We start from the raw sequence: 16295 nt of genomic DNA, 5'->3' as shown, positions 1-16295 counted from the left end.
TTAGATGTCCCCCATTACTGATGGAAATCTCACAGTCTAAGAAGGCTAACTTGACACTTTTCATATCCTCCCTGGTGAATTTGATGTGTTGGCCCATCGAGTTAATGTGATCAGTGAATTGTGGTACATCCTGAGATTTCACTTTCACCCAGGTGTCATCTGCAAACCTGAACCAATGACTTAGTGGTGTTCCAGGGTAGGATAGAAAAGAGAGATGTTATAGGTGACTGAGTTGATCATACAGACATTTGGTCTTAAACGTTGGCCGTGTTTATATCTTTGGTAAACCATATAGACTTGGTGTAGATTCCCCTGGGTGTATAGCCTGTGGTATGAAGTCTGGTCAGTATTGTCCTGTTCTAACTGCTTCAGACGATCTATCACCCTCTTCCCTCTTCCTGTTACCACTTCTGTTTCAGGGGCTCATAAGTATTGGGTTTGGAATTGCTGTTTCTGTGATCAGTTACACTACTAGGATTTGTCTCAGTTGTCATAGATCAGTGGTTGTTGATCAATGATATGACAATTTACATATTAATGATCAAGAAACTGACCTCACGTTGTTTGCCAGTGGTGCTAGTTTCAGTCATTGTGTAAAGGTGCTGTTTATAAGGCTGGAGAAACCTGCAGTCAGCAGAGACTAATGAGTGATGAAACATTTCTCCCACTGAACATGCTACGTCCACATGGACAGAAACAATCTTTTTGGGAGTTACTTATTCAGTTAAAGAAAATGCAAATGGCCTCAAGTTTCCCTGAACCCAAGATAAAAATTAGTTTTCAAGGATAAAGAGCTGTTCAAAGCAGCAAATTGGTACATTTAAAAACTTCACTGTCAGGCTAAGCAATGCAAAGTAGATTTTGCCAAAAGATCTACATTACACACTAATTTAAATGTTTGAATAAGAACACTGACTATTAAAATGCATAATAAATGTAGCTCTAACCACAAAAACAAAGGTTGATCAACAGATACAAACAATTGAAACGAGTAAATTATTTTTACATTTAAGATGATATAGGATGATGAACTTTATACACTGTGACAGATGGAGGAGGCCTAGTAAAAAGAGCAACAAAGGACTTTCACGCAGAAGACTGGGGTTTGAGTCCTGCATGAAAGCTAGAGTTGATTTGACCTAGCTCACTTATTCGTTTTTAACGATTATTTCTAGTTTTTAGTCACAGATGACACTTGGACATCTCATCCTCAAGTTAGACCCTTTCACAGTGTTAATCACAAAAAGATTTCCTACCTTGAAGGGATGTGAGGAAAAATGAAACATCAGAGCTCTTAACACCTCATTTTATTGTCCCAACATTCAAAAGTACAAATAATTCAAACACAACAGTTTTATGAAAAAGAAAAAACAAACATTTACAGCAAGATTTTTATTTTGTTTCCAGTTTCAGAAATGACCTAAACTAGCAAGGATAACATGAAGTCATTCATCGCAGTAATTGGATTAATAATAAGAATAAGAATACTAAGAATAATAGCAATAATAATCATAATAATCATCATTGATAATTGTTAAGTAATAACATAAGCAGGAGAGAGTAGAGAGAGCCGCGGTCATGGGGCCCCGTGAACATTTTTTCGTCTTTTTTGTCTTTAAAGATTTCATTTATAGATTTTTCAGATAGTAAACAAACACGTCTCAGGAGGAAAATGAAAACTGACAAGAAGAGCCTAGTTCCTCTGTTCACCTTCCCTCCTCCACTACTGGCTGCGTTGTTCCTACTGGCAGGCTGCCACTATAAGGCGCTACAGGGGATGGTGTGAGCCATAGGGGTTGGGCATAGAGCGAGGTGACGCAGCCCCATGTTTCAAACACCCTGACATGCACACACATTCGCACACACATTCTGAGCTGTCTCAGTCACTTGCGCGCGCAGGTGCACTCAGGGACACACACATCTGTATATATGTGCCAAGAAATTAATTAAAAAACAAAAAAAACAAAGAGGAAAGCACAGACACTGAACATATGTATATACTGTACATACACACATGGATGTACTCCACACTAACAAACGCATGTGGACAAACACACAACACGCACACAGTTACTTAAAGGAACATGCATACAAACATGCACAAATGCGCGCGCACGCACACACACACACACACACACACACACACGTGCATACAGGGTTTAGGCGGAACACAGGCACGCATCGTAAGAGTTCAAAAGTCATACAGTGTAGGAAATAAGTTCACACATCAGAACATTCTACTGGGGTCGTTGCATAATTCAAGCTCCCGACTGCAGCGGGGAGCATGAAGGGGTCTGGTTGGTTGGTTGGTTTGTTGCTGTCATGACATTTTCGAACATTAAGCAACAGGATGGCAAAGATGACGGTTGGATAATGGTAATGATATTAAATGACCCAGCTTGTCAGATGAGTGAGGTGTGAGAGAGGAGGATGTACTATGCGAGCATGCGTCTGAGTGTTTCAAATGCTCTCCGCACACCTCCTTCATGTTTTCAAGTCTTAACAACAAACAAAAAAAATCCAATTTCTTATATTTATACTTCTGGAACCATTCCCCCTACCTTTCACCTTTCAAAATATATAATATATATCATATTAGAGTATATAAAATATAGAATCGGTACAATCCCTTTTTATACCTCCAGAGTACTTCTTATGTATAGCAACAACTGCTGGAAAGAACAGTTGGTGTGCAATGGTAACAATTTCTCAAAGCTTTGTTGGTACGTCATTTGAAAACATGATGAACATTCTTAAAAATAAGTTCTGACTCTTTGACCGATTTAGTCCAGTGCAATGAATGACCCTCGAACAACAATTTTTAATGTCTGTCTGCCCGAGCCTCCGAGAGCTGAATGTCATACAAAATGCTAACCGAAACGGAAAACTATGCTTTCAGACCCACATTTTTGCATAAGGTTTCATCACAAAGCGGTAGTAAGTGGAGGGAGGGTGTGGACGGAGTGGCTTATTAGAACTACACAAACTTATCACAGGTTATATTGAACCAGAACGACTGTTTATAACATTCTATTAAGACTAAACTTTATTGAAAAAGATCTAAAGATTTCATTTTAACAAGACAAGAAAAAAGCAATAGCAAATTGAACTATTAACTAGGTTATGCATAGCGAGTAACTGTTTCTAGTAATAAGGGAAGAGCGTCCCCCGACCCTCCAGACATTTTTTTCAGTTTTCTTGACTTTTAGATTTTTTTTATATTGTAATTTTGATATATTGGTACAAAGCACAAACGTACTAAAAGTTCTCTCAGTGCAGTGGACTACTGGAAGAGCCTCTCCACTAGTCGCTTTGTTCCCTTTTGCTCAGAAACGCCCCCCTCCCTGTACCAGAATCACGCAAATACACAGACAATGAAACAAACAAATAAATACATAAATACACAGATAAATTAATGAATCATAAATATAGAATAAATACAAATAAATAGAAAAATAAATAGTTTCAAAAATAGATAAGGAAACAAACCGTTAAACCAACACGTTTATACTCTAAGCTTTTGTTCGGTTTCTTTTGCCGCGGTAGTTAACTAAAAGTTAATCCAATTTTTTTTCTCCACAAGCAACATGACAACAATTGAACAGTTTCCTCACAAGTTTTTCTAAGTAACTGAACCACCACTTCATAATAAATTGTCATATGAAAAAGACAAGCTCAAACGAACAAAAGAACAGTGACAACTCAGATAGTACAGTAGATATTGTAAAACAAATGTAGACTATATATATATTTATATATATCATCTATTTGTACACAGCAAATAAAGACACAGTTGTCATAGATCCTTTTTAAGGAAACAAATATCTAGACTAACGGAACTAGCTAATCATCATTAAGTTTTGACAAACGTTTCACGCTCAGCAAGTAACCTAAAAGTCAGCAAACCAACAAAAAAAACCCCCAAAAACAAATAAAAAATTTGTTCAGTGATTCTTACAAGGCCCGATTTAGTCAAATCTGATTATTCAGTAAAGAAATAGTCTCACCAGATTTCTGGGCCAACATTAAACAAATATTAAACAAAGAACAGCAGCTCAATTCAATGCCAACATCAAAGTAGTTTTTTTTCTTTAAACAACACATAGAACAACAAACTTGGATATTTAAGATATGTGAATAATGTAGTATAGCACCTACTGTTGATCGCTAAAAGGAAGTTCTTCTCAAATGTAAGAGCGAAGAAAATGATATAGATAATGTATAGTATGCTTCTAAATGGATAGATGTGTATATATCTATTTACTGAGATCCCATATCGACTGATGACAAAAACAGGAAAACAAGCGGACAAAGGGTCTTCTTGCTTTGGGCTCTGGACTGTGAGGATGGTTAGGCCTCAGAAAGACCCCTCTCCCTTCCCTTTTGGGTATCGCTGAATAATTATGCACTAGTACATGTGTGAAAAATTACCAAAATCACCTGCCTCAGATTGCATCCTTTGTTCACAAAACCTTCCATCTACAAAATCGCTACCAACTTGGATTCCCCAAAAAACAACCTCCGATCCTATAAAGTACCACGGCAGAACGACAAGACAAGGTGGTGCCCCCTCCCACCCGCCCCGGCCCCCCCTAGTTAGCCAGTCAAAATATTTTTCTCTTTTTTTCAAATCCAGATTCTTGTAAAAATTCTTCAATAATTATTATTTTAATTATCATTTATAAAAATAGATCTTTCTATTTATTTTTATCTTTTTCTAAACGTGTTTTTTTTTCCAAGCAAAGAGATCTTCTCTTTGGCAACAGTGATATTTTTTTTTCTTAAATTACTGAACGTGTCATCAGCAAAGCTAACCCATCCCCTCCCTTGCCCCATCTCCCTGAACCCCAAGTGAGGAAAGACATTATGTTTTGTTTGCGATACAAAACAAAAACAATGTTAGAAATTTATTTTTTTTCTACATCAGAGTTACCGGGATCCCGTGGAATCCCGTTTGTAATCGGTAAGGGGACGCTTTGAAATACACGCTAAAAATGAATGAATGGTTCACCAATTTAAAAAAGAGCCGCCTCCCGTTTACTAGACGGGGAGGTATATAATACTACCGACAGTGGATCCGGATTTACAAAAGAAAAACAAATCCTGAATCAAGACAGAGAAAAGGCTCCAATCGAAAGAGGACGTTCTCTTCTCTGAAATAAGGGGATACAGGGATTTGCTACTGTTTTACACAGAAGAGAAAAAACATTATAACAACCACAAGAAACAGAAAGAATATACAACAAAGAGAAGCCTGCATTATCGCAGGAGCTTCCCAAAACTTGTGAACGTTTTCATCATTTCATTTTTGTAATACTTAGGCAACGTTGGCTTATAGGTCCAAAGTTATAATATAAGCCATTTCTAGTTCAATTTGCTTGATGGTTTGTTGGTTGCTTTATGTTCCGGTTGGAGTTTGCTGTGTTGGATGGCTGTAGTAGGGTGGTAGTGGTAGTGACTGAAGGGGCTAAGGGATGGGTGGAGGTGGGGGTAGGGGGGGTTGGGGGCAATTTTGGAGCAGACAAAGTCGCGGGGCAACTGCTTCTACCTGGTAAAGTTCAGGACTTGTGTGTCTTGTTAGTCTTGAAGGAGACTTGCAAGACGCGGTCGCCCAACCTGTAGCCGTTGAGACTGGCGATGGCCATTGCCGCCTCGTCGTAATTTGTCATGGTGACGAAGCCGAAGCCTTTGCACTTGTTGGTGTTGAAGTCACGGATCACCTTGACGTTGTTGACTGCGCCGAACGGCCCAAACAGCTGCCAGAGCACGCTTTCGTCTGAATCTGGGGACAGGTTGTACACAAAGATGCACCAACCGGTGCCCGTGTGCCCGGGGATGTTCATGCCAACCAGGCTGGTCATGCTGTCAATAGTGATAGGTGAAAACCTGAGAGGAGAGGCACAGTTGGGAGGAAGAAGAGAAAACGGCAAGCGTTAACTGGGCAAGTTGAGGCACACAGAGAAACAGTGTCTGCATCTGCTGTACATGAAATCGCCCTAACCAGTGAAAAACAAAAAGGTCCTGCCATGATCCTCGCCTGAATCGCACGCTACTCTCTACAGCCAAATAGTCTGGTCAAGCCACTGATCTCAAAGCCAAACCACACCATATCAGATAAACATGCAAGTACTCCGTACGAACGTATGTGCAAATATGTCAGGGCAGTCTGCATTCGTTTGCTAAGCTGCCACTAAATCCTGCAAGAACTCTTTGGCTCTGAAAAGTCTCCTGTCTGGAATGATGACGGCGCTGTGTGCGCTATGCTGTATTTCTGCTGAAGGAGATGCAGATGAAGGTTTTCTCTTTGTGCCCCTGAGTGGCTCCTTTAGGTGTTAAATTGCAGGAAGTCGCTGAATTAAACTGTTGCTAGAAATTCATGAAAGATCATGCACCAGCCTGCTAAATCTGTTGTCATTCGCCTCATAATCTTCTCCTTTTTCTTGTGATGCAAGAGATTTGAATCCTCAGTTGACTTCACTTAATTGCCTTTCCGCTCAAAGGAAAGAGAGAGGAGAAAAAAATACCCCCACCTTTAAATAAAAGGTAAATGAGATAAAAAGGTTCATTTCTTATGCCACCTCTCTTCAAGAAACGACTATAGGCATTATTGGGAGTGCTTTAATTGAGATTTCCGCTTTGCTGCAGCTGTCTCAGAGATGGCTGCTTTCTTAAGGAAAAGGAGGGAGGGAAGAGGGAGCAAACTAAATGGAAAATGGAAGCACTTTACAGCCCAGTGGCATTAAGGTACAAAGTGTATTCCTCCCCCCTTCTCCCCTCCTGCAGAGCGTTCTGATCTGTTCTACTCCAGAGCTCGTGGCACTGATCGATAGCGTTGCTTGCTGCTCGGGGCCCAGAGCCTCCTGTTTCCAGTGACTATATGTGGTCAATCACTACGACCTTCCTGCATGACTTTGGTCATACAGAGTTTGCTTGCAGTTGTTTTGGATGCTAATACTTGCCTCAGGTTAGCAAGATCATCAACCGTAAGGAGCTCTTTGCAGCAATTACACTTTTGTGATTTAGATCAAATTAGTGTGTATAATTAAGATGACATGGACTCATAGTTATAAATCTGCAATATTTTGATCTATTTTTTTTTTAAATTACCTACCACCACAAGACTCTTGCAACAAGAAACTAGGTTATAATAGACACCAAATCATGTGGCCTCCCTTTCTTGTTGAGAGGATCCTTTAGGATGAATCGTAAAAGGCCTCACTGTCTGACATGCTCAGCCACACTCAGGCCTCTCTTATGTTTAAAAAAACTTCATGCCAATTGTAAATTTAAGCTGGACAACGTCAGGTTTCTGGCTAAATGAAGGCTAGCTTACACTGGATTTGTGAAGGTGGAAATGAGTGTGCCTGTATGTATGTGTGCGTATGGGTGTAAGCGTGTATGCAAGCATACCCACCAGAGTGGGACCGAGCACTAACCAATGTTACAGACCAGACCACGGGTTGCATAGCAACTGTGTAGCTGACCAGATATCTATTCTGTCCTTTCTAACGCTAAACCATTTCCAGCTCTTAACACTTTCCTTCTCTTTCCTTTCAAAAAATAGCCCCAGATCACTGAAAAACACTTGCAACTTGATGACATGCTTTGCAATCAGGACCGCTAAATCAGACACCTATTTTCACCTTTTAATAAAATGATGTAAAGACTCGGGTTGAGGGTAAAGTGCTTACTGGAGAGCGTTAAACCTTTGAATGTCATATTGCATCACTATGAGAGTGTTATTCTGCAAAAACATGATCTTGTTTGGCAAAATTACAGGTTTTTAGAGGAACTTGCAAAGAGAAAATATCTCTCGAGCTAAACCTTGGGTTCTGTTTGAGTTTCTAAGCTGACTGACTGATGATGCCCCCTGTGCTTGCAACATGCAAGGTGCCACCGTCAGCACATGGAACATCTATCACCACAGTGGCTGCTGCTCTGGGTTATGTAACACCTATGCTGGTGAGAAAGCAAAATGAAACATGGAGGCGAAGGAAAGGAGTTTGAGCAGAGCAGTGCTGAGCAAAGCTGGAACTGTCTGCAGTGAAACAGCATTTCCTGTTTCCAGCAGGGATCCAGGTTCATCTAGCCTTATCAGAAGTCCTAGCTAAACTTTTCTTGAATTCTATTAGCACTACCAAGAATGTGTGCAAAATTTTTATTTTGTCATAGGTTGTATCTGACTGACAAAATGTTTGATTCTAACATACATTCACAGTGACAAATTTAAAATTTGACCCTAAAGGGAGACCAAGCTCTAGATTTATGGCGACAAGGCAGGAGAACCTGAATCCAGTAGAAATAAAACCAACACACCTAGAAATGAGAAGTTTTACACCAGAGAACAAAATCTGTTGAAACAACCCAAAACAATCCAAACAACACCAGCACTTTCATAATCAAAACAAAGCAAATTCATCACCACTGAAAACAAGGCTGATTGGGGTTTTTTTTTTTTTACACTTTGAGTGGTTGGGAAGGTTTTAAAGCCAACTGAAGCTGACGGGGGAAAAACATACAAACAAATCAAAGAACCAAGAATGCAGTTGACCTTGAACAAATTTGCAAATGCAAAGTGATTGCAAAAATGCAAGGAAAAAAATAATAAAAAATAAATAATAAAAACAAACAGGAAAAAAGGATATTGAAAAATCACTGAGTCAACATGGACATCTGGCATTGGGTGAAGTTTTTAATTACCTCTTTACGCCATAGGCCATATTAAGCAAATTGTCCAGCCTGTAAAGAGAAGGAGGGTTCTGGGGTTAATGGTGGGCAGATGGTCGACTCACTCAATGGAACTAATGTTAAGTCCCTGCAGGAACTGCATGGCCCTCCTCACTCAAGAACAAACAAACCCATCTATAGTTGGTCCATTACACTGAGGAGCCCCACCAGAAAATGCTATCATCAGTTAATCAGTGAATCTACAGTACAATCAGTATGCTCTGCACTCGCTCAGTCACCCACTGAGCTTCTTCGTAGGCCTCATCGTAGCCCTGCAATCGGGCACGTTAATATTACTGTAGGTGCGACCATTTAATTCTTACACAGCAGTTGACTGGTCACAGTTCAGGATTACAGTTGCACACATAACACTAAGGGCAGGCAGTGTGTTAGCACAGCATTGCTCTAGGCCATACTAGTATGATAGCCTAGCCGCAATGCTACACAATTGCAAATCGTAATCTTGCATGTGGGTATCCATACAATTTATGACACCACATCGATGGTTTATTACGATGGAGGTAAATGAGAATTTATTTTCAGGTTCTACGCTCCTGAATTTGTGTTAACTCGATTAAGAGAACACTTGAGATGGCAGGAAATGATCAAGAGTTCTGTCAGTGTAATGGTTTGGCATTTGAACGATGGTGAGCGAGAGAGGTGACGATGATTAGTCGTGTTTCTATGCGATGGGAAAACACAAAAGCACAACTGAATGTTAAACTAGGCGTGAAATTGTGAATGCTGTCTTTGTGGCTGGGGTCAACCTGTTAAGTGCTAACAGGTCGGGTGGAATGGCAGCGTGTTAGTCAGAGGGTGTGCTCTGTCTAAAAGGGTTAGATTTGGGGAGATGTTCTGCTTTCGTAATAATTTCTGCCTGCGAGCTACAGCCATTGCAGTCATCTGGGGTGAACTACTATTTGTGTGTTGTTTAAGAACCAGGCAGGCTTTGTGTGTCTGTCTGTGAGCTGGGCTTCGGAAACCTGTGGGCTGTATGAAACGTTGGCCCTCTTGGATGGATGCAGCCTGCTTAGTGACTCAATGACCTTCATTCCTCACTTGGGTCTGGCCTGTCTCATGTCTTATTAACTCCTCTGGCCTAATGGACAGGGGCAACGGCTTATTGAGCAACAGCTGGCCAGCGACGCCTCGTTCCTCTTGAAAACACTACAAACTCTCTGACTTTGATTCGACTGTCAGGGTTGTTTCTCCTTTTCTCTTGCTTCCTTGCAAAGACAGGAACTCACACAGGCACACAATCTTCCATGCGGTGCACATTTTAAAGAATGTTAAATTTCAATAATCTATATTTCAAGGCAACGTTATCACTGCCTTGAAATATAGCCTATATCACACACACACATCCTGATTATTTAAGCAGTTGTGCAGCCTTGTAGTAAATATCTTGCATATTAATAATAATAATCACAGTACTATTTGTATTAATCAGGTTAAATGAAATTTACTCTGCCTGTTAGAGATAACAGATTAGTAATCTTCTAATCAGGGACAATTTAACACCAGGATGCCAGGTAATTGTAGCTAATTCTCTTATAAATGAAAAACACTGCAACATTGTACTAACCTGTGTTCAAAAATATTAATTTCACAAATTAATTTCAAGACATAATCTTCTGAGGGAACTGCTCAATTTTGTAAATAAATTGATAATGTGGTGACCTACATTGAAACCCCTCATTGGAGGTAAATTACATAACCTTTTCACAGTTTACATAAACCTTCTGGGTAAATGATAGACCTGCTTATTGCTTGGCTTCATGGTGTGTCTGCACTGTAGCACTGTTCTCACTTAAAATTACCAAGCAGTACAAAAGCAGCCCTAAAACAAAGAACAAAAGTGGAGAAAAGGATATACGGAATTATTAAAACAGTAATTAGCTCATTACGTGGGGAGGGAACGAGCAGCCTGCTTTGTGGGTAAATGAGTCAATTGGAGAGGATGCTCAGAGGAGAGGCGCTCCAGGCTCGGGAGCATGAAGACATCTGCTGGCCGATGGGCCGTTGGGCCACAACAAAACAACCTGCTGCTAACACACTCTCTCCTTTCTCTCAAACATGTACGAATCCACACTGATGCAAGCTCGCCACGCAAACACTCTGCCAGCTTTTCACGCTGCCTCTCCAAGCTGGATGCAAACAATAGGGCTTTTGTGCTGTCTGTCAATGCATGTTAATGGTGGAATGGGCGTTTTTGTCTTTTCCTTTTTGAAACAAAAATCTGTTCAATTAAAATTGGCTCCTGCCCTGGATATAATAAGGCTAATTTGCTAATTAGTACCATTAGTTAACGACAGAGGATTGGAAGCAAGCGGGGATCTAGGGCTTCGCGTATTGTGCTTGAGTCGATTATGTTTGCTGTCTTGGAGAGGGACCGTACGAGCACATTATACATTAGCTTGCGTTACGGCAGGCCCACATGATTTACTCACACAGGACAGATGTAATTATCGCTGCAGCAGGATTGTACTGTGCCAAGACGATTTATTAAAAACTTGGGTCTCCTAAACAACATTCTTACTATCTAAAACAACTTTAGCATCTATGGTGGATTTTATTTCCAGTACTCGTTGCTAGGTGCACATAAAATGTGTCTAACTTCAAAAATAGTTGGAAGTAAGCAAAACAAGAGATCGGTTCTGAATAAATGCAGTTTTTCATCCTTAGTCCTTCTTAAATTTTGTTAAAAAATTGGAAACCACACATATCAACCCCATTTATAACTTTTAAGTGTTAAGGATTTTAGCAAAGGGCTCGGGAGCAGAGAGCAGGAACACAGGGACACGGTAAGGAAGTGTACTGTGGTTGTGAGTTGTGATGAGAAGCGACAGCTCTCCTGCAGAGCCTGTAAATTGGCTTGGCGTATCACAGACACACAGCCACGCTACATCGCTCAGGTGTCACACCAGGGAAGCTGCTCCAGAAGAAAAATACCTTCCAAGCTCTGACTTTGATGGAGAGTAAACAGCACGACCGGCTTAGTGTTATTGAAAGAGAGGAAATTGTGTAAGCACATATTCTGTCTTCAGTTCTAAAACATTCTTGTTGGATAATATGATAGTGTGCTGTTTCTGTTTTCTTATTGGTTACTCAGGTGAAAGGTAACTTGAGCTTAAGGAGTACGCTCAAACTACCTCTAGGTGCCATAATATGATGATGTTTGGGTCTTTAATGACAGCATATGACTGGGTAGGATGCCACACAGTGTACGAACTACTGTATATTAACTTGGTGTTAAGATTACTGACCTGGGCAAAAACATTTTTTAAAGACATGAAGATAACATTAATTTTGGGAAGCTGAAATGGGGTTAAAATTTAAATCCTGATATTCATTTTGTAATGATTTGTTTTAACTGGCCCTCTGCTGACTGGATTTAAGGCCTCAGTCTCTTGAATAATGTCAGCTTGTAATGCAGTCACAGACTCATGCAGTATTTATAGTATTTCATGTCTTTCATGTCTGGTAGGGGTGATAGCTTTCGGTCCAAAACAGTGGACAACATCGTGCAGAATGAGTGTAAAATTAAAGGACAATACCTAACAGTAAAAATGTATCTTTTTGTTTTGCAAAAATTATGGGAAAAAAAAAGATATTCCTAATATGTGTTTTTGCCCAGGCCTGAATATGCCTGGAAGCATCGACACAATGGCAGCATGATGAAATGAGGGGAAACATGTAGTTGTGAATGACAGAACCCCACAGTCTCTTATGAACAGTTCCTCTCTGATCTGGGTGGACCCACGCAGAGCTCTCGCTGACTTACGGACACCTGCACCAGGTGCAATGCTCACACCTGTTGTTCAGAGGATGCTTTTGCCAAATGACTGTTCACAGGAGAGAAAGTGCAGCATTGTTGTAACACAGACACTGGGGTGACTCATGCTCTCTGAATATAAGTGTTACCATAGATATAGAAACACAGATATTGTGTTTGTGATTTGATGTGTGTCTGGGTAGTTCTCATGCTGGACCAGTCAGGATCTGCTAGTAAACAAACTATAGAAATGACTTAATTCTGAACCCGTTTTCATAAAATCTGCTTCGTTAAAGGTGTGAGAAATTAAACATGATACTCGATACTGAATCGCATTCAACATGTCCAACTGTTACTCAAGCGTGTGTAAAGTTGAAAAGAATGAAGCTTATCAAAGACAGGAAACCTCTGACTCTTTCTCATCTTCTTCCACTTATTCAACTCAAGGTCGAAGGGAGCTAGAGCCAGTCCATCAGTTTAGTTCAGTTTTATTTATATAGTGAGAAATTCACAACAACAGTTGCCTCAAAGTGCTTTACATGGTAAAAACCCAGCAATATTCGAAACACCTTGTCTAACCCATGCATGTCGTTGGAATGTGGGAGGAAGCTAAAGGACCTGGAGACAGCATTCAAACTTTATTATTAATCTCTGCCTCTCTTCTACAGTGTGTTTTTTGTCCTGTTTTCCACCCGCCACACCCAACTGGTCATGGAAGATGACCGCCCCTCCCTGAGCTTGGTTGTGTCGGAGGTTACATCCTGTTAAAAGGGAGTTTTTCATTCCCACTGTTGCCAGGTGCTTGCTCAAAGGGGGTCGGCTAATTTTTGGTGCATCCCCAGTAGGGATTTGACCCTCTGGCAACAGTGCTAACCACGGCATCACAATGCTATAGAGCCCAAGTGTTCACAATTCTTTAGCATATATGTTACTGCAACAACATACTCATATTCTATTCTAATTTAAGATTAACAATATCTGCAGTATGGTTTGTTTAATGGTAACTGTCCAGCCTGTGGACATGGAGGAAGTGACTTGATGTACTTATCATGACTTAAGTGTGTAGAACAAAAAAATACCTTCCTACTTCATTAATAAAACAATTAAAGAAATAAAATTTTAAAAACAGAGCAGAGCAGTCGGCCTTATAGCACTTGCAAAAGCTGAGCAGACTGATATGAATAAGAGTATCTGGAAAGTTAATCTTTGCTCGCTGCATGGCAAACTGAATTTCACGAAATGAAATTCATGCCCTTTCAGACATGTCAAACCACAAATATGACACCTAAATTTCTAAATGTAGGGTAACACCTGATCCAGAGAGCACGAATAATTATAACACCTGATTGCATTGCAAACAATCATTTTGGCAAAAGGCTGCAGTCCTCGGACACACGGACATATAACGGCTACATAAAGCAATGGCCAATGAGGTATCTAACTTTGTATAATGATGGACACTTGGTGCGTGTTTTCCAAATCAGGCCTGTTGTTTGGAGTAGACATGTTTCCTAAATTGAATGCACTGAGTTTCACGTTGACCAAGAAAAATCTGTATGAAGTTTAAGACTGATAGCTGATCAGTAAACATTAAATCAAATTATTTTAGTTTCAGATTGTGCGATACACAAAGCATGGCTGTTTGTGAAGCTTTCTAGTAAATACTTTACTTGTTTTCCTTAATTTCTACATAAGCAGATGACATTCAACTTGAGATTCCCAACCTTGTGAGCAGATGGCCCAATCATGTTGTTGATTATCTTATGTCTACACTTTGTTTTCAATTTGCTACTTTAAAACATCTCTGAAAAAGAGCCTGGAAGGAGGAGGTGCCACTGGTTCTAGGAAGTATGTTTCAGTCTCTGAAATCCTGTTATTTTATTATTACTTTTTCTTTTAATGCATTTTTTTGGTCAAATTAGATACAAAAGACTCTGCAACAAGATCATGATGCTGTTATGTTATAGCTATCACTTTAAATTAGCTTTCTTTCTAAGAAATTGTGCTTTTCATCACTTTATAGCAGATGCCCGCTGTCTCAGGCTTCCAATTGTTTCAAAAATTTACCTGAAGTTTAACTGAAAGTGAATTAATTTGAGTTCATACAAGGTTGTAGATAACATCAAACTTGCGTTCTTATGTGGACACATTTGGATCCTTTCGGATTTTCATTAAAAAGGTCTTTTATAATGCTGCTGTTGCTCTTTTGTACTTTGGAGCATCTTGCGTCCGTCCTTAATAGTGCTCCAACAGTGACTCATGTAACATAATCACGTTAATTAAATGAGACTGGGAAATGGTCTGAGAAAGACTTTTACTTTTGGAACCAGGCGCACCCCAAATGGCTCATCACGCGATGTCTCTGACAAAAAAATCAGGCTGCTCATACTGGCTGTTCAAGGACAACCTACTGTCTGCAAGGCTGCTTTCAAAATTACTGAACAGTGGACCAGCCACTCCACTTCAACTGGAAATTTCCTGGGCTCGTCAAATTAATAGTAAAGATTTAATACTGGGTCAGCGCCAAAGGTTTGGAAACTCTGCATTAGACACATCACATATAGAGATATAAGTAACGATTGTGTCGAAACTGCCTAAAAGCCTCCCCTCCCCACCTTCTCCTCTGTCGTCCTCCTGCCCCTGTACTCACCTGAACCTCTGAGCCTGGTGGTGAAGGGGGCCAGGGTATCGGCGATTAGGTGACTGGTAGAGTTGTGACAGAAGAGCTTGGCTGGTCTTCTGGCTGGGGTTGTTGGCGAATTTGACCGTTATAGGCTCGGCAGCGCCCGATGGCTTCTGGCCATTCAGGCCCTTGATGGCCTCCTCAGCCTCTATCCTCTTATCAAAGCGGATAAAGCCAACACCTCTGGAGCCACCTGCGGGGCCAGCAGATCAGAAACAAACAGGGGCCCCTTTTACTTTACAGGTATCAGACAAAGGTTTACTGTCTATATATTTAAAAGATGTCTGTGCTGCTGAGTAGCACTCTTACTTTTGCACATGATTACTCCTATTTAAAGATCCCACACAAATAAACAATGACATCATGCACCACAGTGTAAAAGAAGCAAAAAAAGTAATAAATTGTAAAGTATTTTTAATGCAAATGGCTTTGTACTCTAACAGTAACACAAATACAGCCATACCCACACATACACACCAGCTACACACACTGTGGCACTGACCCAGAGGGTGTTTAAAGCCACAAAGTCACGTCTTTTCTTACGCTCATTCCAGTCGCAGTCACCCCTGCACGCCCTCCTCATGCACCGCTCTCCGTGACATTTGAGCTGTTTCCGTGGCGATATTTTTGACTGCCACCTGAGAGGAACATTTAGGGAAGCTCCCCTGGTGGGTCCTTTACTGGTGCATTGTGCGTATTAAGAAGTGTGCATCTCTATACGTGTACATGTACATGCGTATATGTGTACATATGTGTATCTATTAACGGATGCTGTGCCTTGTTTTAATGAGGCTGCCTGCATGGCCCAGAGGATGCTCGCGCAGTGACAGCAGCACTCTGCCGAAGAGACTATTTACATAATACTGTGTGCACACAGGCATGTCTATGTGACTGAGGCTGAATAAAAGAGAGGAAGTAAGGAAGAGGGGAATGTTGTGTATGAGCATCATTGTGTGCAGTCTCTCTCTCACACACTTAAAAGGCACTCCTTATTGTTATTCCACATTTTGTTCATGCCAGCCCGCTACTTCCTGTTGGCTCGTCTCATGGTACTCGCTCCCCTGAATTCTCATTCTGTTAAGCACCTTGACCATCTCACTCCTTTTGTTC

The 16295-nt window shown here is 40.6% G+C and overlaps 1 protein-coding gene across 10 annotated transcripts in view; it reads right to left on the bottom strand.

The window, feature by feature from the left end:
* Window positions 1–5471: 5471 nt before the first annotated feature.
* elavl4 (ELAV like neuron-specific RNA binding protein 4) overlaps window positions 5472–16295 on the bottom strand; it is a 71628-nt gene continuing 60804 nt past the window's right edge. For 7 of the 10 annotated variants that reach the window (XM_085398449.1, XM_085398453.1, XM_085398445.1 and 4 more), the window contains 3 exons: window positions 15153–15388; window positions 8701–8739; window positions 5472–5886 (listed from right to left, as the gene is read on the bottom strand). In XM_085398449.1, coding sequence (XP_085254575.1) covers window positions 5559–5886; window positions 8701–8739; window positions 15153–15388 — 603 coding nt within the window. In that variant the 3' untranslated portion in view covers window positions 5472–5558. The remainder of the gene's footprint in view (window positions 5887–8700; window positions 8740–15152; window positions 15389–16295) is intronic. The other 3 variants (XM_085398446.1, XM_085398448.1, XM_085398447.1) reach the window with 3 other exon arrangements.

This window comes from Rhamphochromis longiceps, linkage group LG23, assembly GCF_057381845.1.
Source record: "Rhamphochromis longiceps isolate RC_006_pf linkage group LG23, R_longiceps_female_GT1.1, whole genome shotgun sequence".
Taxonomy (NCBI): Eukaryota; Metazoa; Chordata; class Actinopteri; order Cichliformes; family Cichlidae; genus Rhamphochromis; species Rhamphochromis longiceps.
This window is presented reverse-complemented; position numbering and strand designations above follow the sequence as displayed.